At 41.7% G+C, this 25,323-nt stretch overlaps 1 protein-coding gene across 4 annotated transcripts; it reads left to right on the top strand.

Moving 5' to 3' along the window:
- Positions 1-424: 424 nt before the first annotated feature.
- Positions 425-25,323, top strand: pds5a (PDS5 cohesin associated factor A). Of its 4 annotated transcripts, none has more exons than XM_079672644.1 (34): positions 425-584; positions 1,518-1,670; positions 6,839-7,042; positions 9,130-9,216; positions 9,319-9,416; positions 9,763-9,889; positions 10,181-10,261; positions 10,409-10,549; positions 10,979-11,094; positions 11,554-11,648; positions 11,778-11,923; positions 12,257-12,408; positions 14,055-14,168; positions 14,693-14,774; positions 14,867-14,915; positions 15,017-15,156; positions 15,590-15,705; positions 16,493-16,598; positions 16,743-16,903; positions 17,052-17,175; positions 17,342-17,500; positions 17,614-17,682; positions 18,112-18,248; positions 18,348-18,471; positions 19,273-19,477; positions 20,719-20,833; positions 21,024-21,156; positions 21,559-21,678; positions 21,990-22,052; positions 22,337-22,542; positions 22,649-22,736; positions 23,254-23,531; positions 23,667-23,952; positions 24,214-25,323. In XM_079672644.1, the coding sequence occupies exons 2-34, from the start codon at positions 1,557-1,559 to the stop codon at positions 24,250-24,252; spliced, it is 4,275 nt and encodes a 1,424-aa protein (XP_079528770.1). In that variant the 5' UTR covers positions 425-584; positions 1,518-1,556; the 3' UTR covers positions 24,253-25,323. The 4 variants fall into 4 exon arrangements, with proteins under 4 accessions (XP_079528770.1, XP_079528773.1, XP_079528771.1 ...); XM_079672645.1 differs by lacking the exon at positions 425-584 and adding an exon at positions 661-808; XM_079672646.1 differs by lacking the exon at positions 425-584 and adding an exon at positions 762-899.

Raw genomic sequence — 25,323 nt, 5'->3', positions numbered from 1 at the left:
AGTAGTATTGGTGGTGCTCATAACAATGTGAGACACAAATGAAGCCTTATCTGAGTTAATGTTCGTAGTTTTGTCTCTTTAATTAAGTAAACCCAATCATGTGTATTTATTGTAATTATACATTTAATTTATTTTGAGAATAATCCTAATTATTTGCTTATTTGTTATACTGTAATGTCAAAATTCTTGGAAATACATCACAAAATCATACATCTATTAGGCGGTGTAATTTGTTTTGCATTATGTGCATACATATAATTGTAAAGCCCAACCACATGTTGGTGTGAAGGGCAGACATGTTGGGTCAGCACCAGAGCCCTAGAGAGATTTCTCTTTAGGGCTCTGGTCAGCACATATGAAAACATTGGCAACGATACAGTGAAAGACAGAAAGTGATTAGAGTGTGCGAGTTGTTTGTTTCTGACTCCCGCCATGTATGTGGAGCTGCAGTGCCGCAGTGAGACCGAGGGGGCGCTGTGCACCCAGCCTCACAGACACCACTGACTGAACGGACAGAGAGCTTTGTGCCGAAAACTAAAACCAACCTGTGTCAGACTAATGAATTAAAACGGCCCACTTGAGAGGTAAATACAAACGAGGAAATGCTTGACAAATGTGCTGCTGTTTTAGTCGTAGGAGTATATTTGAAAATAGATTCATTTTGCATTTGTTAGGATGTTAAAAATCCTCTGTGGGTGCAAGTTGGTGTGAGAGAGGAGGGCTCAGGGCGACGGTAGCAGCCCTGCTTCGCCTGTAAACTAGCGGCAGAACGGAGCGATGCGTTGAAGTTGAAAAAAGACAGAAACAAGTAAATTAGCTTGATTTTAAAACTTCACAAAGTAGTTGCATTTGTTTTAAACCGCACGAACTGAACACGGGCATGGCTATTTGAGGCAGAGGTGATAGGATACTTTACTTCCTCTGTGATTGTATGTAGCTGGAGATGTGATGGGTACCTCCATAGTTTGCGGCCTACGCTAGCAAAGTAGGCTAACCAGTTAGCTAGCACGGCTAACGTGTATTAGCCGTTCGCTGCTAGCATTATTACTTCCTTCCCGCAAAATGCTAGCGGCTAGCCAATGATGTTTGCACTGCAACTGGCTAGCTGGCTAATTTGATAACCTGTATGACAGTAAAGATACATTTGCTGCTGCTTTGTTGTTTTCAAACTGGCTTTCCACACAATTAGCGATTCAAATGGCTGTAAGCTTACCGGAATAGCAGCACTGCTTGTTTCTCTAGCGATACAGTGTTTGATGAGAAATGTACTGGGAATATGGAGCTGATGTTTAGCTGGGTTGTTTTAGCATGCGAGCTAATACTATGCAGGCAGATGGTTTAATGTTGGCTTTCTCTCTGAAAAGTATTCTGGATTATAATATCGTTTAGTACACAGGTGCGGTTTGACTAATTCGGCGAGTAAATTCCAGACTTGGCAAATGAGAATGATGCTTAAAACAAGGTTTTTGTAAGTGCGGTAGCATGGTGGTGCTGAACTTTTGTTTTCTGACCCATAGAGGCCAGTAGAAGACCGTGTGGACCAGACATCAACAAGCATGGAGTTCCCGCAACAGCAGAAACCGGCGGTGGACGGGAAGATCATATACCCCCCCGGAGTGAAGGATATTACGGACAAAATCAGCAACGATGAGGTGGTCAAACGTTTAAAGGTATGTATGTATGTGTGTGTGTGGTTTCATCCTGTCAAGATTCATTTTCTGCAAGTCCTTATCCCATGTATCTGTGTCCAGTCCCTGGCAAAATGCCAATCCTTCTTAACTTTGTATACTACTGTACATTAAGTCATAAGAAGACATTTGTCTTGTACGGTAGGCCGTTTTCCAAATCTTCTGTGGTGTTGTTTAGTTCTCTCAGATTGATAACAACACTCAATATCGCTTCTAGAATATGATTGTGATTGTCGAACTTCTGTGACATGAATTATTGTTGTTCAGTAGCATTACATTCTCAGAAGTTTATCAGCATTTCATTTTGTTCGACTGCAAAAATGGGCTTATCCCAAAAATATCAACTTAAGAAAAGCTAACATTGCATACTGAAGCGGTTTTTACTGCAAGGGAACAACACATTCACTCGTGTTTGCATTCCCTTTTCAAAGAAAGGTCACATTATTCAATGTATACTTGCGTATATTTATCTTGATTCATGGATATTTTAGTTCTGGGCACTTCCCGGTAGCAGTAATAAAACTACTGACCTATTCATTTGAGATATTGGAATCGTTGCATTTGGAGTTTAGTCAAATTTGCTCTCACTTCTAGCTTTTTAGCTCTCCGTGTTTGTTACGTTTTGAAAAGTGTTTAGATTTTGAATAAAGTGCTTGTATCTGCTTGACATCTCGACAGTATAAATTGTTAGTCTATTTATAAACTGGTGAAACAAAACACGACACCTTTTATTATTTGTTATTTTAATACGTCTCCCTACTCTGGGTTGCTCTCCTGATTGTTGATACCACAGTTTGATGTGATCTAATAGTGCAATTAACATTATATACTTCTTAACTTTACTACAAATGGAAGGAGCTTGAAAATGAACATTAAAATGCTTCAATGGTGTTTGCTGTTTTTTTACTTTGGAAGGTGAGGGAAACCTGAGATCAGTTTCTGGCTCAGTCAACACCTGAGAGAAATATCTGGCTCTGGCTTTAGCGGCTTAATGCTTCATTATGTTCACCAGTTAAGATTAAGGCAATAATTCTCATTTTCAAGTTTAGAATTGATGCAGTAGTTTTAAACATATTTATTATAGCCAATTAAAACATGGGTGCTAAACCCTGTTTCAATGCATCCTGATATCTTCCCCTCAGCCTCCCCCACACTTCAAACCTTCAGCAGTATAAAGTTGACAACTGTGCTTCAGTGTTTACAGGGATCTTGTGACTCTTCTTAATCAAGTTAGATTGTTTACTACTAGACTGGTTTCCTGACATCCTAGAGGTGTTTATAAAGTAGCATTGTGACCATAAAGCACACATCCCGTTGACAAGCAGGTAGGGATGGGTACCGAGAACCGGTACTAAGTCAATACCGGTACCTGATTGGACGGTATCGGTATACCGTTAAGCCGCTGGACAAACGGTGCTGCTATCGGTATATCTGTTACGTCTACTTCCTTAGTTTAACTTTAAACCATTCTGGTTGGTTGGGAACCCTCATCCCGTGTGATGTATCCGGTTTGAGACCCCTCTGATTGGCCACTGTAAATGCCACTCCTAATCTCTCTCAACAGCGCTCTTATTATTGTTGTGAGACTCCCGCAGGCATGGCGGACAGAGCGAAGCGATCGAAGGTCTGGATGCACTTTTAAAAAATGAAGTGGCGATAGTGCAAGGTGCAATCTATGTACTCAATTAGTTGCTTGTAAAGGGGGTAACACAAGCAACTTAATGAAGCATTTGCAAACGAGACACTCATTGAATCTTAAACGGTGCTAGCGATACTGCTAGTGTTAATAAAACCAAATTATTGAAAAGTATCGATAAGAGTATCGAAAAATACCGATACCGATAAGCAGTACCGGTACAGGTACCGGTATCGATAAAATCCTAACGATACCCATCCCTACAAGCAGGACACATCTGCTGAATGGCAGGTTGTTGCCTGTGCAAGACAAATGTTTACAGATCTATTTACTCTGCCGTATACTGCTGTGCTTTGGAAATAATTACTAATTACATTTCCAATTAGCAACTTCAGAAAGGGATTCATGACTCATGTTGTATTGCCAGCAGAGCATTAAGCAAGCAGAGAGCTTATTCGCAGTTTTAAAGTCACTTCATCTACATTCAGCCGATATCGCAAGTTATTCTGTAGTTTGGTCAAATGCATGTGGAACGTTAAAAAGGAGGAGTTGTTGCACCTGATTGGCTACCATTTGTAGTGAGTTCCACCATAGAAATGATTACTCATGTCAGTTTGCAACAAAAGGAGCATATAAGGTGTTTACATGAGTATTGCAAAAGGGTTTACTACAATATATTCATGAAAGCACTTTTTGTATCTAAAAAAACTACATTTTTGAAAACATGTTTTGGTGTGCATGTATTTTATTACAGTCAATATATGTTCATTGTTGTTTCTTCTAACTGAAAGTTGAATATTTGCTTTGTAGTTTGTATATATGTTGCTATGGTGCAAAACAGATTTCAGTATACACTAGTGTCGATTTAACTAATATACATCCTCGTGTAACGTTTTCAGGGTAACTATCTCATTGTCGAAGATGATTTGTTGTTTGATAATAGGTGGGCACAAGTTGTCTTTAAGGTGGGGAGAAAGAAGATGGGGGGGGGTACTCTTTGATTTATCAAAGAAAAGCCCTTTGTGAAGGAACAGAAAGCTTAAACGGATTGTTTACTAGTGAAATAACCTTTATTCCTTCGAGGAAAAATCATCTGCTTTTGTTCCCAAGCTACAGTAATAGTTCAACACTTTGTAAATACCCTTCCTCTTGCTCAAAGTAAGATGACAAGATAAATCCCGCCCGTTTGTATGCATATTTGAAGTTGCAGCTGTCTGGAGTCTTGCCAACAACTTGTATGATTTACTGTAAAGCTACAACGAAGTTCTTCCATTGTTTAGTTAAAAAAATGTATAAAAAAAAACGTTTGGTAACAAGGTTTCCCCTGTGGTGTTGATTGCTGCCAGGTGAACAGGATGGTTGTACTATTTCTTATCCATACTAAAGTACCAGGAGAGTATCCTGCTTGTTTGACTCGTCCAGTGTGTAGAATCCAGCTACTGCATATTCCATAGTGCTCACTAAATAGACGTGAATGAAAGACTTGGGTGTGTGTGTGTGTTGTCTGTTTGGATACAGCTGAAGGGTTTAATATCTTGGCTGACTTGTTTGAATGAGATGAAGGGTAGAGCTGCAACTATAAGTCCACTACCCACTAGTACTTTTTCCATGCAAAACTGGCAGAAAAGGCTGTTTATTTCAACACGTCGACTTGGGCTTTGACAATTTAGGGTGGACATGTTTACTATTTCTGACATTTAAAGATATGCTCACACTTTTTCTGAAATTAAATAGACTGATGAACCGAGTAATTGTTTGGTCAATTGATCAATATTGAAAATAATTGTTAGCTGCAGCCCTGATGTAGGGGGGTGGTCACAGAGGACATGATGACTCATGAAGATAAAAATGGTTGTTACAGTTTATTAGATGTTATATAAGCTGCTTGCATGAATTGAAGGGTTGAATTGCAGCTTAATGTAAGATAATCATTATACAGATAACACAACAACTGTGTGGAGTCTCAGACTTTGCAATCATTTGATAAACATGCCACATATATATTTTTAGACAGAGACAAAAAAACAACAATACATTTAAGGCGCAGAGAAACATACACTCCACGGCTCAACCGCCCCACACACTCGTCTCTGTGGAGAGCTTTCACCGGCTGGGTTGTGACTGTTTTAGCTGAGAGCAGCCGACGGTTGGTTGGAGTGTGTGTGTTTGTAGGAGTGAGTGTGGCACTCTCTCTTCAGTCTGCTGGAGCGGTTGGCCCATCCCCCACCCCGGCTCACTGCCTGGCTGTATAGAGAGCGCCACTGCTCTGCTGTGCTCCTCTTTCAGACACACACTCACTCATTGCTCTGCTAGAGGAAGTGGTAGTCCTAGTATCAATATCTTAAACTGAGATGTTTGACATTGATGTGTGCATATAACCTCTTGAGACACAAGAGCTTATGTTTAACAATTTCAATAATGGATATTGTGTCCTGTCATTTTAACCTTGGGCCTTATTTGTTTCGCCTTGAACTAATCAAAACGGACAAGTTGAAATTAGAAGTCAAGCCCCCTAAGCAGCACTGGGAAAGAAATGTTTTTCCCAAGCTATGTGCTTTAAAAGTGTTGGAATGTCTCAAACTTATTGTGATTTCAATGAGCTAATTATATAAGGGTTGTTTGTTCTTCAAAGCTCTACGTTGCTTTAGGCTCTTTAGCTCTCCGTTTTGATTGTTCTGGACGCGCAAAAGCTGTAGGGTCGTGTCTCTCTGCTCTGGTTTCTTCATATAAAACTGAATGCAGCCGATTCTAGCAAACAAGCTCTGACAGACCAGGGTATTTGTAACTTAGAAGGCAATGGGGTTATCTGGATCATTGCTGAAGCTTGTATGCATTGTAATGCTTATGTTTATAATTTGTAGCCAACTTTATTGATTTTCTTTGCTATTTTGACCCAGTTACATCACTGTCGAAATAAAATAATAGTTTGCCCTGTTTAAACCATGGATACACACATGTATCGATTAAGGGTAGTTTGGAAGCTCATAAAAGTGCATCTTTCATTTGGCAGCTGTTAATTCTTCTATATTGCTTATGGGGAAAGTCTTTTTGGCCCAGCTGGTGTCATCTGAACAGCAGAATCAGCTGAAATATGCTAAATATATTTATAAAGTAACCCCAGTAGCATTGCAAGTACAATCACCACACATTAAAGGGCTGCTGTTGATATTTTGTGCTGTAGATGAACTAACGATTGCAGACCATTTTATTGTATTGCTTGGGCTGTATTGGGCTTGCTTTTTTAAAGCTTAAGTAAAGGTACTGTTATCATATGAAATGCAAAGCCTCCAAAATCTATTTGTACTAACAACTTCATGCTTCTTGGGAAGGCAACGTTTAAAATGAAAATGGGTTCTATGGATACCCACGAGTGTCTCCTTTACAGATATGCCCAGTTAATGATAATTGCACTAGGGCAAACCATGCAGTTCTTAACATTACGTTAAATAATTGTAATAAGGCTTCCCCAAAATGTTCCTTTCTCACCCACCTCTCTTGTCACTCTGTCTCACAGATGGTGGTGAAGACCTACATGGACATGGACCAAGACTCTGAGGAGGAGAAGGCGCAGTATCTCGGCCTGGCGCTCCACCTCGCCTCAGAGTTCTTCCTCAGGAATCCCAACAAAGATGTGAGGCTGCTGGTGGCCTGCTGTCTGGCTGACATCTTCAGGATCTATGCTCCCGAGGCCCCCTACACCTCCCACGACAAACTCAAGGTTAGGAGCTGATCCTAGACAAGTGCTTGTTATCCTTTATCAAGCCCCTGTTTCAAAATAAAAACACACCAAGCTTTTCTGTTTTGCTGAAACTCAAAACAATTGAAATGACAGCTGTGCAGGTAATAGGAGCTGTAGTTGAATATCAAGAACATGTGCAAAATAAAATAAAATAAAAAGTAATTCTATTAAATGTATCATTTTATATGATATGTCTGGGAAAGAGTCTTCAATTCGTCCTGGCTCATCCTCAATCCCATGAAAAATGACTAAAGCAGTATTGATAATATAGTAACGTTACTGGCAGGACTGTTGATACTGATCCATAACTAATGCGCAAGTATCAGCCGCATCTCGCGTTACCTAATGCAACTCCACACTACGTGCTGTGTACTGGAGGGGAGAGAGAGCAGCGAAGGGGGGGCAGAGAGATGTAATACGGTTTCCTGATAAACTTTTTATTTGATAGGCCTCAGCTGTGGAGAGTATGTGCTGCAGGGAGGTGGATGCACCTCGCACCCAGGAATGAAAGCTAGCTCCGATCCTTTTCCTGTTAGGGAAACTGTGGACTCGATGTCCTTACAGGCTGGAGTTTGTCTCCAGCTCACCATGATTACAAATGGTGAAATGCAATGTAAAATTACCGAGAAAATACCAGCTCACTAAATCACAACCGCTCAAACCAACTACAAACTACTACCGCGGATTGGGCAGAGAAGGAGTCCGAGAAAGTTGCTCCCCTATGTGACGTAATATGACGCGTTTGACGTTAAAAAAAAAGCCGTTTTTAGTAGCAGAGCTCAAAACGGCTCCTTTCCCTCTGAATTCCTGCCCTTATGTCTCGTAAAACATATCATTAGCATTCACTTCTTTAATTGTAATTTTCAGGCAAGGTTAAGCATGAATGTAGTAAAAAAAAAAAAACCTGCAAGTTGTTCTTTAATGTGAGGTCAAACTTTTTGAGCTTTGTTTGCCAAGTATCTATGTTTGACAACTGTACCTGCTTGCATTACCCCCTGTGGCTCCTACAGGCAGTGAATCACACCAGAGAGGACAGGGAAAATAACTAATGTGCACACTTGAATATTTATTTATATTTATATCTTCTTCTTCTTTCGTGTAACGTCAGAGGTCCAACTCGGTGTCGTGTAACCATGCCCGCATCTCTGGTCCTAAGTCGAAGAGGCTGGCTTCCGAGGGTGGTCTATATAAAGGGCAGGTGGTTATTATATGTTTGGCAGTCTGTTCAGGGTCACCGCACTCGCATGCAAAACTGCCAGGCCCCACTTCTTCATTGATGTTTTAAAGCGACCGACCCCAGTTCGTAGGCAGTTTAGTGTGGTCCATTGCCGGCGTGGTAGGTCGTCTCCTCCTATGGCGCCATCTCCTGGGTCCCAGATGTAGCGATGGATGCGGGAGGGCCCGGCTAGCTCCCACTCCTGCTTCCAAGCAGCCGCCAACCATGCATCTCAGAGGTGGAATTGAGAATCTCTTGTGCTGCCTTGTTGAAGGGGACTTGAGCCTACTTAGGGGCGCTGCTCTCGTTGTCGTGTTATGCAGGATGTGCCAGTCATGCTTTTGGGCTTTCCTGGCCAGGGCGAGGGTGGCAGCCTCCTGTCGGAGGCCGGCCGGAGCTATTCCCGCGAGGACTGGCAAGAGGGACACAGGGGTAGGCTTCAAGCATCCAGTTATAATCCTGAGGGCGTTGTTGATGACCACGTCAACCTTACTTACGTGAAGGCTTCTGCTCCAGGCTGGGGCGCAGTATTCCGCTGCAGAGAAGACCAGGGCTTGGGTCGATATTCGCAGCGTCTTAGCGCAGGCTCCCCAGGTTGTTCCAGCGAGGCGGCGGATCAGCGCGACCCTTGATGTTACCTTGGCCTTGACTTCTTCAAGGTGTTGTTTGAATGACAGTGTCCGATCCAGACGCACACCGAGGTACTTCGGGGCTTGCTGGACCTCCAGACGTTTATTGTTGACACGCACCTCAAGCTCCCTCCTAGCTTCTCTGGTGCTAAGATGGTATGCCGCTGCTACTGTCGTATATTTAACATATATATTTATATGTTGTCCTGTCTTGTCTCCAGGACATTTTCCTGTTCATCACCAGACAGCTAAAGGGCCTGGAGGACACTAAGAGCCCTCAGTTCAACAGATACTTCTACCTGCTGGAGGTAAGGAACTTAAGTGGTAGAAACAACAAGGAGCTTCACTTTTATTTTGTTCATTGTGGTTCAGGGGCTGGAATAACAAATGTCTGTTATGCTTTTCTCTAGAACCTGGCGTGGGTGAAGTCGTACAACATATGTTTCGAACTGGAGGACTGCAACGAGATCTTCATCCAGCTTTTCAAATCACTCTTCTCTGTCATCAAGTAAGGCCCTTGTTATCTGCTGCTGTGTCCTACTGTTTACAATCTCTCCATCTTATACATTTACAATGTTTAAACTGCATTCCTTACAATCACTTTTCATGAGAGTCTTCTTTAATTCCGGCACAGTCCAGCTAGTAGCCCTTAAGTCTGTCACCTAAGCTCCATTTTTATTTTCCTTTTAACATGTTTTGATTACCTAGAGAACGCATGCTGAAAAGTATACACCTAGTTACCATGACAACCCATTATAACCCCAGGTGTAGAGGGGGTTCAAATGAGTAATCGCTCATTGTTTTTGATTAAATATTGTTTCAGTTTTCTTACATTTTCAACTCTTCCTCCACAGTAACAGCCATAACCAGAAGGTGCAGATGCACATGATAGACCTGATGAGCTCCATCATCATGGAGGGCGACGGAGTCACACAGGAGCTGCTGGACACCATGCTCATTAACCTCATTCCTGCTCACAAGGTGGGACCAACACATCCTTTTGTATTATGCAGTTCGAAATGGAGCTGCAATGATTAGTGGAATAAACCATTGGTCGATCAACGATGAAACGATTGTTAGTTGCAGACTTATTCACAAAGACATAAGTGGTGTCTTTTTGGAACATGAAGGTTTTTTTAGCCTTTTATAATCCGTTGCTGTCTGCTTAAATTATATTGCTCAAGCTGGTGGTCTGTGTATCAGTGAATGTTTGGGTAAGATGTTCTACGACAATTTAATATACTAATCCATGTTTAACTTTCCTTCAAACAGAATCTAAACAAACAAGCGTACGACCTTGCTAAGACTCTGCTGAAGAGGACAGTTCAGACCATCGAGACATGCATCGCAAACGTGAGGAGGAGCCTTATTTGTTTTCTGTTAGTGAAACTGTGATTTTGTTTTTATGCTTACGTCCTCATTTGTACTTAAAATGTTGTCTGTTTCTACAGCTGATATTGTTTTAAGGTGTTTATCTCACAGTACTTTTTCCTTTCTCAGTTCTTCAATCAGGTTTTAGTCATGGGCAAGTCATCAGTCAGCGACCTGTCGGAGCACGTCTTTGACCTCATCCAGGAACTTTTTGCCATCGACCCGATGCTGCTTACCTCTGTCATGCCACAGCTGGAATTCAAACTTAAGGTTAACACACACACACACACACACACACACACACACACACACACACACACACACACACACACACACACACACACACACACACACACACACACACACACACACACACACACACACACACACACACACACACACACACACACACACACACACACACACACACACACACACACACACACACACACACACACACACACACACACACACACACACACACACACACACAAACATATTGTCGCCCCCTACAAAATTATAATTTCCCCTTAGGTCACAGAAAGAATTGATGAAACTTTGTTTTGTTAAGATAGGATGGTTGACAGTTTGTCGCAGTGTTTGCAGTAAGAGAGTGAGCAGGACAGAAATTGAGTAACTATTAGTCTAAAAAAGACCCTGAAAATGCAACTGTGTTTAACATGTGTTTTGCGTTTGCAGAGTAATGATGGTGAGGAGCGTCTCGCTGTTGTACGGTTGCTGGCTAAGCTGTTTGGAGCCAAAGACTCAGAGCTAGCGTCACAGAACAGACCGCTGTGGCAGTGCTTCTTAGGACGGTGAGTTACACACACACACACACACACACACACACACACACACACACACACACACACACACACACACACAGGACAGACTAAAAGTTTCCCGCTGTGGATTCTTGAGACTGGTGGTTGTAGAGATCATGAGATAGTACACAGAAATGTAGGCACCAAAAACACAGACACACATTCCTCGTATGTGTTAACCTACTTTGCAATACACCGGTTTCTGATTGTGATCTAATCTAAACTATTATCATGCAGTTGATGTGGGGCACGTCTGTACAGCACTGAAATGAGAAAGTTAAGACATCCATTATAACTGAACTGACAGCACATATTGAAAAAGCGTTTAAAATGACCTGTAGCAGTCTACCTGGTGACATTTGTATTTCCTCAGTCCGTCACTGGCCTTTTATAATATGATAGAGCATGGTTCAGTTGATCTCGCTATGTGTGACTGATGTTTCTCTCCAGGTTTAATGACATCCACGTTCCAGTCAGGCTAGAGTGTGTAAAGTTTGCCAGCCACTGCCTGATGAACCACCCGGATCTGGCCAAAGACTTGACAGGTGGGTTAGGGTTTTCTGTCTCAGGGAGTCTTCTTCACTTTTCCTCTCTCCTCTACTTCTGCTCTTTCTTTCACAACATGCTACGAATGAAAATGTGGTTCCATATCCCTCTCCTTATTATCCAATCAGAGTATTTGAAGGTGCGTTCCCATGACCCGGAGGAGGCCATCCGTCATGATGTCATTGTCACCATCATCAACGCTGGAAAGAAAGACCTCAACTTAATCAATGACCAGCTGCTGGGCTTCGTACGAGAGAGGACATTAGACAAGAGGGTGAGACAAATATGAACAAACATGGCGCACGAGTAAAGATTTCTTTATTGTTGGCATGTAGGAAAGGCATCGCTCTGATGTATGGAAATGTCTTTATAATGACATGTTCAGATTGTTATAGCATCTATAGTAGTATGGTGATTTGCTCTGTTATTCATTGGTTGAGCGCCTTGGAGGCATCATCAAGATTGAATTTGCTCATGACTAAGAGTAAACCACAGATCAGGGTCTCCTTTACTCTGGGCTGCTTTTTCATTGATTGAATTTCCTCACCTTCATCTTATTCTGTCCTCCCTGCCCTGTGTTTCCTCCCTCCTCTCCCTCCCACTATAGTGGCGTGTGCGTAAAGAGGGCATGATGGGCCTTGCTCAGCTTTATAAGAAATACTGTCTGCACCATGAGGCCGGGAAAGAGTGTGCCCAGAAGATCAGCTGGATCAAAGACAAACTGCTGCACATCTACTATCAGAACAGCATTGATGACAAGTGAGTTTATACACAGATGGTTTCATGTGGAGAAGGACAACACAGCTGTTTTGGACATTTTACAGCCATGGGAACATTACTTAAGTGGGGGTTGCCATGACCAAAATAAGCCCTTGATACATCTTGTGTTTGTAGAATAATACATTTATTTGAAACCTTGTGAGACTTGTATGAACAGACAATAATAAATAGGACGAATGGACTGGTTGAAACCAGGGCTCTCGACTAACTTTTTTCACCATCCTCCCGGAACCGTCCCGAAATACAATCTTAGCCGTCCTGAAATTAATGTGGACCGTCCCGAAATTTAAAATATTAGTTTTTCTACATTATCATTAGCTAGAATCATTCAAAGTGAGCTTTAACATAAATAAAACATCATACAAATCATTAGATGATAATTCATCAACCTTTTTTATTTGAGTAAATCAGTCAATCACATAAACAAAGGCCAAATATATTTAAACAAACAGACAAACGAGAAAATTACTCTAATATTGAATCCAATCAAGTCCCATCCAATTAACAAAAAAATCCAACACTCTGTCCTTAAGACAGAACCCAGAGTAACCACTAACCAGGAGGACAGTCTGTAACACAGTCAGGAGACCTTTACAAACTGCCCCGCCCCCTCGCACACAGACGGGAGAGAGAGATCTCGTCTGGATTAGAAAGCTCGAAAATACATCATAGACGCATGTTGTAGTCTTATTGCATATTAGAAACGGAGTTGGATAAACTAAAACTGCGATATAATGTTTATGTAGCAATACTACATATGACATATATTTTTTAAATGTCTCCAGTACCGATAAAAAGTCAGATAACTTCGGAGCTTAACGTTACCACTGTCTTTAATAATTCCGGCCCGGGGACCGTTTAATACCAGGGCTCGGTACCCACCCCTACATGGGGAGAGGCGCAGCATATTGCTAAGGACTAAATACGATGGAGGGTTCTCATCTCAGCTTTATTACCCATAGGGGATGAAGTGGAGTAAGTAAATAAAGAGGCCGGCGCTCCAGAGTCTGGTTCTGCTGTGCGTTTTTGTGATGTAACGATAAAACATGGCTGACAGCCAGCGGCACAGCTGTAGTGTGTGTGTGTGTGTGTGTGTGTGTGTGTGTGTGTGTGTGTGTGTGTGTGTGTGTGTGTGTGTGTGTGTGTGTGTGTGTGTGTGTGTGTGTGTGTGTGTGTGTGTGTGTGTGTGTGTGTGTGTGTGTGTGTGTGTGTGTGTGTGTGTGTGTGTGTGTGTGTGTGTGTGTGTGTGTGTGTGTGTGTGTGTGTGTGTGTGTGTGTGTGTGTGTGTGTGTGTGTGTGTGTGTGTGTGTGTGTTTCACGGGTTGCTAAATGTTTTGTGCGTTTATGTTGACAAGGAGGTTTAATAACTGTGTGCTACACAAAACGTGCAGTCAGTTTCATTTTCATCGCCATTCATCTCTCGTCCCAAAATAATTCTTTATCCTCCCCGACACTATTTTTTTCGACGACGTGACGTCCTTAAGCTCGAACCCTGGTTAAAACTAGTGATATTACTAAAGATCTTTGAGATTACTGCGTTCAAGTTTATAAGTATGTCAAATGTATTCCGTTTGGCATTTTCTCTGTTTTCACACAACTCACCGAAGCTCTCCTCCTTCCTGCAGGTTATTAGTAGAGAAGATCTTCGCTCAGTACATGGTTCCTCACAGTCTTGACACAGAGGAGAAGATGAAGTGTCTTTACTACCTGTATGCCTGCCTGGACACGAACGCTGTCAAGTCAGTACACCTGCAACATTAACAATCTTCAACAAAAACACACGTTTAGATTGTACAGATGAGACTAGCCTGCATCTTTTTATTGTATCTTGGCTATTAGGGCTGCAGTGATTGCAACCGTTCAAATATATAACCAGAAACTGTTTTGTTAATCAAATAATTGTTAACTTATTATAGCAGAAGATGCTGTTTTATGGCAGTGACCTGCTTCTCTATTTAATTTACATTTGATCATATCTGTGTTCTGTACTTACAAAACTATGCATGTAAAGACATCTTCTACTTGGATGGACTATTTGTAGTATTTTCTGATAATTTATGGACCACACTAAACATTTAAAAAATAATCAAGATGGTTAAGATGCCCTATTGACACAAAACATCTAAACTGCTAGCAAACCTGTATCTTAAACAACAGAAATAGTTCAACATGTGCATATCACAAAGGCAGTTTATTTATAGTCGTGTTCTTTTGACACCTCCCTCTTGTTTCTCACACCTCTGGATGTTTCCTTTGCTCTCAGGGCTCTGAATGAGATGTGGAAGTGTCAAAACATGCTGAGAAGCCTCGTCAAAGAGCTGCTTGACCTCCACAAGCTGCCAGCGGTGTGTTGACATACTTTTACCCTCAAAACATCTTCATATCTTTTGATGAAAAGCAGATCCATGACATTTGTCCCTCTCTTTCCCCCTGGTAGACGGAGGCCAATAACTCAGCCCAGATGGGGAAGCTGATGAATATTTCCAGTACGCACAAACATATAGAGGACACTTTCAGTCCACACGCTCAGATTTTCGAAATGGTTGCACTTAACAGGAAAAACAATTTCTTCTCTTTCTGTTCACAGAGAATCTGCCAGACGCTGGAAAGGCCCAGGACTTCATGAAGAAGTTCAACCAGGTTCTGGGAGAGGACGAGAAGCTCAGAGTGCAGCTGGACATGCTCATCAGCCCCACCTGCTCCTGCAAACAGGCCGAGATCTGTGTGGTGAGAGGAACAATCATACTCTCATCGTGTAATAAAGCTCACAAACAGAGAATGAGATAACCATAGTTGGTATATTATAACACAACAGTAATGTTATAATAATTGTTATTTTCTGAGGTATTTCAAGGGTCTTACAATTCATTTGTGGCATTGTTTCATTGTGTTAGTTACTGAGAAGGGATCATTTCATCTCTATTTAAAACTAGAAGCAGTCATATCTTCATACTGTGGAATTGGGAAATGTCCCACACTGCTGTTTTGATTCATGAAATATTAAACTAATCTTAGCGTACATCCAGGGTTAGAAATAAAGACACTATATATCAAGGTTTGCCTGAATTTATTAATATTAGCCCTGGTGTAAAATGTCCATGCAGATATATCATCACAAATCCATGAATGTTGTTGTTAATGGTGTTTGTTCTTTGTGCAGAGGGAGATAACTCGGAAATTGACGTTCCCCAAACAGCCCACCAACCCCTTCCTGGAGATGGTGAAGTTCCTGCTGGAGCGCATCGCCCCTGTCCACATTGACTCTGAGGCCATCAGGTCAGACAAACTCCTCAAAGCACCAAGAGCGGGGTTTTATTCTCAAAGTTTCACAAAGACCAAAACTATTACAAAATGTTCAAATGTACATTATATTACCAATACAATCAATAAAAGTACATTCTGATTTAAGTAGAAGGCTGGAGAGGCTGTGGCTCAGTGGTTGGTGTGCTGGACTTCGAATCAGGGGGTCACAGGTTCAAACCCCACTGCAGTCAGCATGTCGTTGTGTCCCTGGGCAAGACACTTCACCCCAAATTGCTCCTGTGGGGATTGCCCACAGTACTGTATGTTAGTCGCTTTGGATAAAAGCGTCTAATAAGTGACATGTAATGTAAAAGTAGAAAAAGATGAAACCTTTTTAAATCCAGTTTTGAAAGATTCAGCTTTCTTTTTGAGTACACACAAAAAGGGGAACTCTTACAACAGAGCAGCAGTTCTTATCTCAGAGATAGTGAGTTACATGTTCTCCCTGTCATTGTGTAATGCCATCTACAGCAGTCTTTCTCATTCACTGAGACACCTAGTGGTGGTAAGGTGTACCTGCAGGCCTTAGCCAGTGAACATGTTTAACCCTTTCTGCTTTATGGAAAAACACAGAGAGGAAACACTCATACTGAATATTTTTATGTGCTTAAGTTTGGCAGTGCAACTATTTCTCCCATGTTAAATATTTGCTTTCATGTCTTTATAAGACACTGAAGTACTTCAGTTTTTCGCGTGGAACGCATTTGGATGTTTTTAGGAAAAATGTATTGTAATAAGTTATAATTGTGTTTTACTTTAGTGCTCTGGTGAAGCTGCTGAACAAGTCCATTGAGGGTACGGCTGATGACGATGAGGAGGGCGTTACCCCGGATACAGCTATCCGCTCTGGCCTGGAGCTCCTTAAGGTAAACAGCATGGACCAAGCATACAGAGATAAATGATGTAATTTCTAGTAAAAAGGTTGTTGAACATGCAGATTACAGCTAAAGTGTTTTAAAGTTGAATTGTGCAACACATCAATGATTGTTGCTTTGTTTCACTTCTTCAAGGTGCTGTCGTTCACCCACCCCACAGCGTTCCACTCTGCAGAAACCTACGAGTCTCTGCTGCAGTGTTTGAAGATGGAGGATGAAAAAGTGGCAGAGGCAGCCATTCAGATATTCAGGAACACAGGGCAGAAGATCGAGACAGAGCTACAACAGATAAGATCGTAAGAACCAACTCTGAAGAGTAAATTACAAGACATTGATGTGTATACTGTTGCTTTTTAAATCTCCAGGCCATTGGTCAAAACTTTTTGAGAGGAATAATCCGTGCGTGGTGAGTTTTCTTAATGCTTATTGTTATGTGTCTGTCAGGACTCTGATCCCTGTCCTGCATCAGAAAGCTAAGCGGGGAACGCCTCATCAGGCCAAGCAGGCCGTGCACTGTATTCACGCCATCTTTAACAACAAGGAAGTGCAGCTGGCACAGATTTTTGAGGTAGGTAACTTACAACTTACGTATTACCCGGATTTACGTAGTATCAGAAATAACAACAATCTCTTTTTTTCTTTTTTTTTTACTGGCATTGTTCACAATTTTCATGTCCTTTTTTTCACGCTGTGACTCATCTTTTCTTGTCACTTGCACTGTTACTTCCCCCCAGCCTCTGTCACGCAGTCTGAACGCAGACGTCCCAGAGCAGCTCATCACGCCCCTCGTGTCTCTGGGCCACATCTCCATGCTGGCCCCAGATCAGTTTGCTTCACCGATGAAGTCAATCGTGGCTAATTTCATTGTAAAGGATTTGCTCATGAATGACAGGGTGCGCAATCTTTTTATATATTTTTGGAAACATGATTAATAAATGACAACTTAAATGAAAATGAACCCAGTTAAGAAAAGAGTCCTAATGTGATGTGTCCTTTATGTCTCCAGTCGGTGGGAAACAAGAATGGGAAGCTGTGGACGACTGACGAGGAAGTTTCACCTGAAGTCCTAGCTAAGGTAAGACATCGGTGGCATCCATTTCACTACCAGTCAAATTTAGATTTTGGATTTTCACTCAATGCATAGATATAACATAGATTGTGTTCTAGAGATGCACCAATTGCAGCCTGCTTTTTCAGATGTTTCACAGTTTCCTTTCTATGAAATACAATTGACAGCATTTACCAACATTTTTGGAAACTTTTCTTTCATGAACAATTGAATGTTGACAGTATAAAACATGTTTTTTGTTTTTAAAAAGTGCAAACTCAAGAAAATTCATCATGTCACTGGTCACGGCCAATTAGCTAACAACCAATAATTACGATCAGTGTTTATTCAGATTGTATTCAAATGTTTTGTTGTCGAAACATGTACGTTTTAAGATTTAGTTTAGATTCAGTAACCTCACTTTGCAAAGGATTCACACTCTTCCTGTTTCCCCAGGTCCAGGCCATCAAGCTGCTAGTGCGTTGGTTACTAGGGATGAAAAACAACCAATCCAAGTCGGCGAACTCCACCCTGCGCCTGCTGTCAGCCATGCTGGTCAGCGAGGGAGACCTCACGGAGCAGAAGAAGATCAGGTAACTCGGAGCTTCAGTCACACAAGAGCTGAAGTAGCGTCAGGTTGTACTGCGCAGGTCTTTTATTTCATATTGCCTATTCATTCTTTCTCCTCACAGTAAGTCAGACATGTCTCGTCTGAGGCTGTCCGCCGGTGGAGCCATCATGAAGTTGGCCCAGGAGCCCTGTTATCATGACATCATCACACCTGAACAGTTCCAGCTCTGCGGCCTCGTTATCAACGTCAGTCCCAACATTACTTTCCATAACAGAACAGATTTGAACATGTGACAGTAGGAGGGGAGGTGTAAATGATCAAGTTGAATACTAATGTGTTCAATGTCTCACTGTCAGAAGCAGCTATGATTAGGGTTTGCAAAGGGGCGGGAAGTTTCCGGTACATTTCCGGATTTCCGGCATCTGTTTGTTTTAGTCAAGATTATGCTAAAATATACTTTCCCCAACTATATTTAAGTTCCCTATGAAGAGCCAACCTTCAATTTAGAAAATTCCCAGTCTATTCCCATAAATTCCCGTTAACTCCCGTGGAAAGTTTTCATCTTTCTTTCCATCAGTTTCCCGGAATTTAGCAACCCTAGCTATGATTATAAAGTAGCAGATAACTATTCAAAGTGTCTGTGTATATTGCAATATGCCTTTTCACAATGTACCGTATGTGAACACAATAAACTACTTCCATATAAGTAGAATAGGTCACAATGAACTATATGAATGAAAGTAAAACGTATTTAGAGCTTCAACTTAACAAAATGTGTGTGCAAATATTTTGATAACCAATTAAACCTTAAAATGATTTTTCATGAAGGAATTTTAGCATCTTCCTTATGGGGGTTTTCCTTTCTCTGTTGTTTATTAACCAATTATCTTTAGATTTACAATATTTATCACCAACTGAAAGATTGTAGGATTAATGAAGATTGAAAATGATGTTTGTTGAATCCCTATTTACCATTAGTGAGTAGTGATAATCTCCTTTAATGTGATTGAGTTGTTTATTTTAAGTCTATTCTCTCTCACGTACAGGACGAGTGCTACCAGGTGCGTCAGATCTTCGCCCAGAAGTTGCACCTGTCTCTGGTCAAACTGACTCTGCCTCTGGAGTACCTGGCAGTGTTCGCCCTGTGTGCCAAGGACCCGGTGAAGGAGCGCCGCGCCCACGCCCGACAGTGCCTCCTCAAAAACATCTCCGTCCGCCGAGAGTATATGAAACAAAACCCACTCGCTCAGGGTCAGTTGTTCCAGCTTACAAAACAAAGTGAACTGCATGCTTTTATGAGAAGATTTACTGCCTTCTCATGGCTGCACATATGTTGGATTTCTGTCGTCTGCTGCTTTTCCTGGAGCAAAAGTATTTCATTTGTCGGTACACCATCTTCTCCATGTCATGCATTTCTTCACTGTGTAGTAGGGCTGCTCGATTATGGCAAAAATCAGAATCTTGATTATTTGGGTCAATAATTGATATCACGATTATTAAAAACGATTATCCATTTACTTAGAAAATATCCATTTATTGAAAAAAAATGTTGAACATTATGTTTTTAACAGTTGATTACCCTGAACTTTAAGTATAATTCAACTGAAAAACTAATTTTTAAAAATAATCGTTTTATTTCGATTATGTTTTCATAATAGTTGCACGCCAAAATAGTAATTGCGATTAAAATACGATTAATAGTGATAGTGATAATACCAATATTTTGTACATTGACTTTCATCATTATAGCAATTTTCTTCTCGTCTTTTTTCACTCAAAGCACTTTTTGTAAAAGTTGCAATTAAAAAATAAATAAAAAATAGTCCAAAACGAATTAATGTACCGTAATTTTCGGACTATAAGCCGCAGGTGTTTTAATGTTTAATTACCATATGTAAAGGTTTGTGCACAGAGGGGATTGTCGGGAAAGAGATGGCTGTTTGAGGAAGCTCCCATTTATTAACATTTCAACAAACAAGTTGCATATTTGCATAACGTATTCAAGTGTTAGCATTTAGTGCAATAGTAGCTACAGAACATGCACTGTGCTGTGTAAACTGTACTGTATCACATAGTGTTTCAGACACACAAACTTTTCAACTTTCAAACTTAAACGGTGCGCTCCCAGCGCACGTTTAACACCTTTGCACAAACTGTCTTGCTCTCGTTCTGTCTCTCGTACCACTCTCGGTTCCACTTTTACATTTGCGCGCTACCTGTCTCACTCTTTTCCGGCCTCCAGCTTTTCCTGCTGGAGCCCGCCGCTTAAAGGTGGGGGGCGCGGAGCGGCCATAGAGCCCATAGAGTTAAAGGTGGTGGACTGTAACCTTTAAAATCCATAGATTTAGGAGGTCCCCTAGTGGCCGTTAGCTGTAGAAATCCATAGATTAGCCGCACCGTTATATAAGCGGCAGGGTCGAAAAATGGGGAAAAAGGCGCGGCTTATAGTCCGAAGATTATGGTAAATGAATGTGTTATTCTCTCTTCCACAGAAAAACTTGCCTCCCTTCTTCCTGAGTTTGTCGTCCCCTATATGATCCACCTGCTGGCACACGACCCAGACTTCACAAAACCTCAGGAATATGAACAGCTCAAAGATATCAAGGAGTGAGTGTTGACACATTTCTTTTAGATTTTATTGACTAAATCTGATCATACAGCTGAAAATGTTTATTTTTGTAATCTTTATTTTACAAATAATATAAAAGTGTATACTCTTGACTTACAACGCTCAAGAGACCCAGGTTTTGAGGAGTGAATCTGAGCCCATTGATGTTCATTGTGCTGATGTGCCTAGGTGCCTTTGGTTCATGCTGGAAGTGCTGATGACCAAGAATGAGAACAACAGTCATGCTTTCCTAAGGAAGATGGTCGAGAACATCAAGCAGACGAAGGACGCACAGTGTCCTGAAGACGCAAAGGCCAATGAGGTACAAACAACCTTTTCTTACTGTGTGTTCTGGAGACCCATGTTAGATTTAAAGTTCCTTCAGCACTTTTAAACGAGCAACCCTCTTCAGTCTGGGTCCTGAAGGCGGACATCTCTCCAAAGTGCTGTTCACCATGTTTCCATTGACCTGAAACAAACCCAAGTGTCGTGCTTAAGGACAACAAACCTGACTTTTGTTGATGCTTGACGGAGTTCACTGTGTGTTTCTCAAAGCTCTGTTATGGTTCCAATGATGATTAACATTTGAAACGATCATTCTGACAGACGGTCATTTCACCATGGGTTAATTTGAAAAATGTTACTTTTCATCCCAACTAAGACCTCTTTGGGGCAAGTCACCTAATTACAATCCTAACAGTGTCTCATGATGTCTTGGTTACAGAAGATGTATATTGTCTGTGACGTCGCTCTCTTCGTCATCGCCAACAAGAGCACTGCATGTCACCTGGACTCTCCGAAAGACCCCGTCCTACCCTCCAACTTCTTCATCGTGCAGGACAAGGCAATAAACGCACACACACACACACACACACACACACACACACACACACACACACACACACACACACACACACACACACACACACACACACACACACACACACACACACACACAGGATTGGATTCATGTAAAACATAACCTTTTTCTTTCCTCTTGAAGATGAAACATTTCAAAGTCTTCTTAAAAATGACTTGCATCCACTGCATGGTGGATGGATATGGGCACATTTCAAGATATATGCCACATCCATGACCTCTGTGGTTTACCGGTTTATGCTAATCAAAGTTTTCTGCCGTGATTTCTTTCAACAGGAGTTCAAAAATGAAATGGAGTATTTGTCGACAGAGATGAGACAAATGCTGCTCTCTGGAAAGGTAAACGATGAACATTCCTATTTACTGAGCCACATCTCTGTTATGTGTATACTTTAATTTAAACATTTAAACATTGCTTTTGAATTTATTGTTGAGTAAGAGAAAAATATTTGCTTTAGTTTAGAGACATCTATATATAATTATTAGTATTATCAGTATGAGTATAACCCTTTGGTCATCATGCCTGATCGAATGAGTTAAAAGGTTTAGGGCCTTGATAAAAAATCAAATGCTTATCAGTATAATACTAACGGCACCCTTAATCTCCTCCGTTCTTCACGCAGCCTAAAGTAGCTCCAGTGTTGGGAGCTGCGAACAAACCTCTGACGGTACCGGGGAGGAGGATCTTCAACAAGACCACCACCACCACCACCACCGCCGCCGCCGCTGCCGCAGCAGCAGCAACAGCAGCAGCAGCAGCTGCCCTAGACACAGCCAGCAACACCAGCACCAACTCCTCCCCACTGAACGCCTCCACCATCAAGAACAGGTAAACACACACACACACACACACACACACACACACACACGCACACGCACACACACACCATTTCAAAGTAATGTTGGCTTTAACAATATTCAAACATGTCTTGTAGTAACAACAATGCTGCCACTGAGTCATCAGAGAGCCCAGCGCAGGAAAACAACGAGAACCCAGTCATCAAGAACAGCGAGGGGAAGAAGGTGAGCTTGGAAAAAACATATTTCCTCTTAACTTAAGGGCTTTTTATCCAGAAAGATAGTTTTGGTGTGAGTTGGCGAGATGCCTGCCTTATCTATAATACAAGCTCAAATACTCTGCTTGTGGCGTGAGATGTAAACATAATGCTTTCCTCCTCGGCTGAGCTGTATTTGAGCTAGCTCACTGGGTAAATGCACGCGAGCTGTTGTGTTGTGTTACGGTTGACGAGTGTGGTTGGTTAAAGAGAATGGTTCCTACCTTAACTCCTCACAGCCAGTCTGTGGATTATCTTTAGTGCAGATTTCTGTTCAGAAACAGAGTGCCATTTCATTCCATTATAGTCGAGACAAGGCACGCATCTCTACAGATTCCTCCAACACTCAGCAACCAATAGAAACATGTCGATTGATAAATATAGCACTACAGGTATGAGGAAAAATATATATATTAGTTTTTTGAGTAACTGTCCCTTTTTAAGAAGGGTTATCTTGACTTTACTATCCTCATTGTATCTCTCAGAACGAGGCAAGTCAGAATGCGACTCCTGACGCAGAGACGGAAGCATCGACCGTCAAACGACGCGGCCGCCCTCCTAAAACAGCTGCTCCTGCCGCCGCCGCCGCGGTGGTGGTGGTTGAGAAAGAGGCTCCAGTGACACCGACAGGAGGAGCTGGCAGAGGCAGGAAGAGAGCAGCTGACCCCAAATCCAACCCCTCAGCAGACTCCATCAACATCAAGATGTCAAAACAGCAGCAGCAGAATGAAGAAGGGACAAAGAGACAGATCGACTTGCAGAGGTGAGAGTGGAGGAAAGAGACAAAGTTAAAAGGCTTGACAGTGGTGCTGTTCAGTTTGAATTCCTGTTTCACTGATGGCTTATTATCCTGTCGTAAGACTGATCAGCCTTCAGTTGCCAACTTTCTTCTCTTCAGGTGGCTGTTTGTGAGCAGAGATAATGAAAAAGTGAGAACGTGGGAGTCAGGAGAGGAGACAGGGAGAGCTGTAGGGTTAGTCGCCCCCTTCCTGGGCAGTGAGGGCGACGCTGAGATAGAGATGGAGTCCAGCCCAGAGATCAGGAAGGAGAGAGAGAGACGCCCCCCCACAAAAGAGCAGAACAGCCAGGCAGATGGGTCCGACCTGTACAACCAGGGAGAAACCAAATCTTCAAGGAGGGGGGTTCCTTCTGGCAGGCCGGGAGAGCCCAAAAGTGGGCTGGCAGTGAGTTGGTTTAGCTCAGGAGGTTTATAAACACAGTTAATGTCTGAAGGCACCAAATATTCAGGTTTTTCCCCCAAAAAATAGAATATTTCTACCAAGCAGGTAACATGGCTATTTTAAATAAATAGTGACGTTTGCAAAAATGGTTTCTGTATGTTAATCTATTTGTTTAAAGAGCTACTGTCGAGGAAAAGTTGTATTCTTGAAGCAACAGATGATTACATCGATGTTACGGTGCTGAAACCTTTTGCTGTGTTTCAGGTAAAGAGGAAACCACTGAAGGGGAAATCAAGACTGTAGTGAACAGGCCGGACTCTGCCTCGTTCCTCCGCTGCGTACACGCTCCTCTGACTCTAAAGCTGTCCTGGACTCATTATGGACCTTTCTTAAACACACATGTACACACGCAGACACAAATCTCTGACATCTTAGACGGTTTTAAATACCTTATAGTCATGAAGCTCATCGTATGTAGGTCTTACTCAAAAAACATGTTCTTTTTCCCCCAGTTTGTTGCTGTTTGCTTTTGTGGAGCCGTTTTAAAGAAAAAAACAGGATGGACATTTTACAAACGTTTTAATCTGGTTGATTGTTGCTTATTAAATTCCCTGGGAAAAATCCTAATGTCTGTGTATGTCTCCTGACCTCTTCCTCCTCGAGTCTGTTGCACAATAGTTTTTTGTTGTTTATTTTGAGCTCACTAGTGTTACTTGCAGTTGTATTTTGTAAATACCCATGTTCAACTTTGCAGTTGAACCTTTTGAATATCCAAAGCGGTTACTATGGCTGGAATCCGGGATCATCATAGCATAAGATTTGTGCATTTAGCAACTGTCCCAACACCAACATTTTATAAACTTTAGTATGTTTAGACTTCTAACAAGTATGTTGAGGTGCTTTAGCTTGACCATAGCACCTCGAAGTCCAGGAGAAACGTGGGCCTATTAACCGCCACCTGTAATGCTTTTAAAAGCCTTTTGGTTATTTCTAGTGTTTGACACATTTAAGCGGTCAAACATTTCTGGATACTTTGCTTCAAGCTCCGTTTGGCGCCTCCTCCCCTCTGAAATCGAGCTGGGTATGAATTACAGTTTGGTTTTGTACTGCTGAAGTATGATTTAGTACTTCACTTTTGAATGCATAAATGATATATTACTATACTATGTGTTCAGGTTTATTCTTTTACAATTAAATCTTTTTTTGTACTTCAGATGTTCAGCTGGGTAAAGCTTGCTTTTAAGTAACTGGGTGATTTGAAACCTTGCAGGATGCTTTGATGAATTATTTTGACTGTAGTTAAAGTATGCCTATTCTCATGATCATATTTAATTTTTTTCCAGAAAAATAAATGCTCTTAGATGTTACCATGCA

Source organism: Notothenia rossii, assembly GCF_949606895.1.
Source record: "Notothenia rossii genome assembly, chromosome: 1".
Classification (NCBI taxonomy): domain Eukaryota; kingdom Metazoa; phylum Chordata; class Actinopteri; order Perciformes; family Nototheniidae; genus Notothenia; species Notothenia rossii.
Note: the sequence above shows the minus strand (reverse complement) of the source record. Positions and strands in the feature narration are given on the sequence as shown.